At 18.3% G+C, this 2,428-nt stretch overlaps 1 protein-coding gene across 1 annotated transcript in view; it reads right to left on the bottom strand.

Moving 5' to 3' along the window:
• LOC102681794 (UBX domain-containing protein 6) overlaps nucleotides 1-2,224 on the bottom strand; it is a 5,822-nt gene extending 3,598 nt beyond the window's left edge. Inside the window, exons 1-3 of the mRNA XM_006609438.2 lie at nucleotides 1,768-2,224; nucleotides 791-870; nucleotides 523-713 (exon numbers count right to left, since the gene is read on the bottom strand). Coding sequence (XP_006609501.1) covers nucleotides 523-599 — 77 coding nt within the window. The 5' untranslated portion in view covers nucleotides 600-713; nucleotides 791-870; nucleotides 1,768-2,224. The remainder of the gene's footprint in view (nucleotides 1-522; nucleotides 714-790; nucleotides 871-1,767) is intronic.
• Between the last annotated feature and the right edge of the window lie 204 nt (nucleotides 2,225-2,428).

The following is a 2,428-nucleotide window of genomic DNA, read 5'->3' as shown; positions in this document are numbered from 1 at the left end:
TTTATATAATTATAATATCTATAATATGGTTATTGAATAAAAAAAATTTTAAAAATGATATTGATATACAATAACAATTTTTATTAAGTTTTCTTTATCCTAGTTTTCTATCATTTGATAAAATAATAACTTATAAAATAAATTATATTTATAAAAAAATAATATAATTTTAAAATAATTATTAAAACAAAGATTACAAGTTTCAGTTATTTTAAATTATAAAAAAGTAAATTTTGTTTGATTTTTTATATTTTTCTATTCTTATAATTAGATTTAATAATGTGATTAAAAATCCAATTATTTTTTTATTAAAAACTACTAATTATTAAAATTATTACAAAAAAAATAATAATAAAAATACTAACGAAATGTATAAAAATAAACAAAAAAATTTATTAAAACAATAAATATTTGAAATAAAATCTTTAAAACTTGTATCTTGTATTACTTGTAAAATTATTTATAAACTTGTATCCTTTGTATTAATGTTAATTAATTATAATATATTACAATAAACTTTACTTGTGTCCTTTTCCAGCATTCATAAATTTTACATCTATTTTTGCCTTTTGAAAAAGTGATTTAATTTTTTCTGTCATAATTGTTATTTTTTAATGTTACAAGAGATTAGATGTTATAGAGAGCAAATTAATTTTATAATAATTTACTTTCTTAGTTATTTTCACTAATAACTTTGTTATTTTTAACTTAACCTAAAATGAATAAAAATTCTTTATATTTGTATAATAATATATATAAATACATTTATAAATAATTTGATTTTACTTACAATTATAAGTTGAATAAATAATTTATATTAAGCAACAAATTATTCTCCAGATGAAGAGTCAAGATCTTCTGATGTAGAGTCTATGACAAAAATTATATCATTAATATTAAAACATTTCAAATTTTAGATACGAAAATGTGACAATTTTGATACTATAAATTCATAGAAAATTATTTTCTAATTACTTAATATTATTTATTAATAGCATGAAATGAACATTATGAAATATTTCTTTATTTTTTTATCTTTGAAGTTGATTTTTAACAAAAATAAATTAATTTTTACTTGGAAAGAATTGAAAACAAAATAAGATCATTGACATTAGTAATAAAAATTTATAAAAACGAAATGCTTTTATTATTACGAGAAACAGCTCACGCTATATCATGACGTGATGGATGAAGATTAAATTTTCCTCGAAGATTAAGTTTTCATTAAAAAAATTCAAATTTTGATGACAATCTTTTTGATTAAATTAAATAATATTTCTTTAGAAATTGGCAAAAAATTTAAATAAAAATTTAAATAAAAACATGAACATTTATTCATAGTAACATACAAAGTTATGTTATTATGTCTATCTATATATATTTATATTTAATAAGATTATGTAATATCATTTTTTGTGAAATTATATTTCAAAACAAATTAGATACTTTTATTTTTTTTATATTTTTTTAAATTATCTAAGAATTATTTTTTGCGTAGCATAAAATATATATCTTTCTAATTTTTTTTCACAAATTTATATGAAATATAAATATAAATATTCTATAAATTATTTAATTTTGATGAATAATCGTGTTAAAAATAGATTTATAAATAGATATATTCATTTTAATAATATTAATATTAGAAACAAATATTCGAAAAAAAAGAGAGAATTACTATTGCAAGTTTATATATAAAAATAATTCGTACGAGTTTTATATTGTGAATGTATATACATATAAAAATAAAAATATGAATTTTCTTACTTGTTTCCATAAATTGTTCGGAAATTCTTGGACCATAAATATGCCAAACGATGAAAATTAAAGCCACAGTACTAATAAATGTAAACAAGAAGACTTTCAATAATTGCAATTGAAAATCATCAAATGCTACCAAATTAATAAAGTCGTTAAAAAAATCAGATAATTTTTGCTGTAATTCATCGTCAATGACACTATTAATTGGATGAAATGATAAGTCAAATGTTGTTGAGCTCACTAAGTCATGAGCAAGTTTATTGATTGTTTCCACCAAATACTCTATCCACGACCACGAATTTTCATGTATACTACTCATCACATGTGAAAAAATTTTTAATTAAATTAAATAAACACACACGTTCATTTCACGTTCAATTTCATATTACCACGTCATACATTGATATATATTTTCAAATGTCTAAATCATTCTGATTTACAAGGTCGTATCCCAGAATACGATGAAACTTGACCATTAAGAAAACTTCTAAATAAGCATAAAAACTAATGTTCGATTTACTATCTTGAAATAGAAGTTTTATATAATTCATGACTTTAATAATATTATTTTTTGTAAGGATAAAATTTTAAAAATTGTTTATCTACAGTTCTATCCCAAATCTATGTTACATAATTAGATCATTAAAAAAATTATATTAAATTAAAA

This window comes from Apis dorsata, unplaced genomic scaffold (assembly GCF_000469605.1).
Source record: "Apis dorsata unplaced genomic scaffold, Apis dorsata 1.3 scaffold_56, whole genome shotgun sequence".
NCBI lineage: Eukaryota > Metazoa > Arthropoda > Insecta > Hymenoptera > Apidae > Apis > Apis dorsata.
This window is presented reverse-complemented; position numbering and strand designations above follow the sequence as displayed.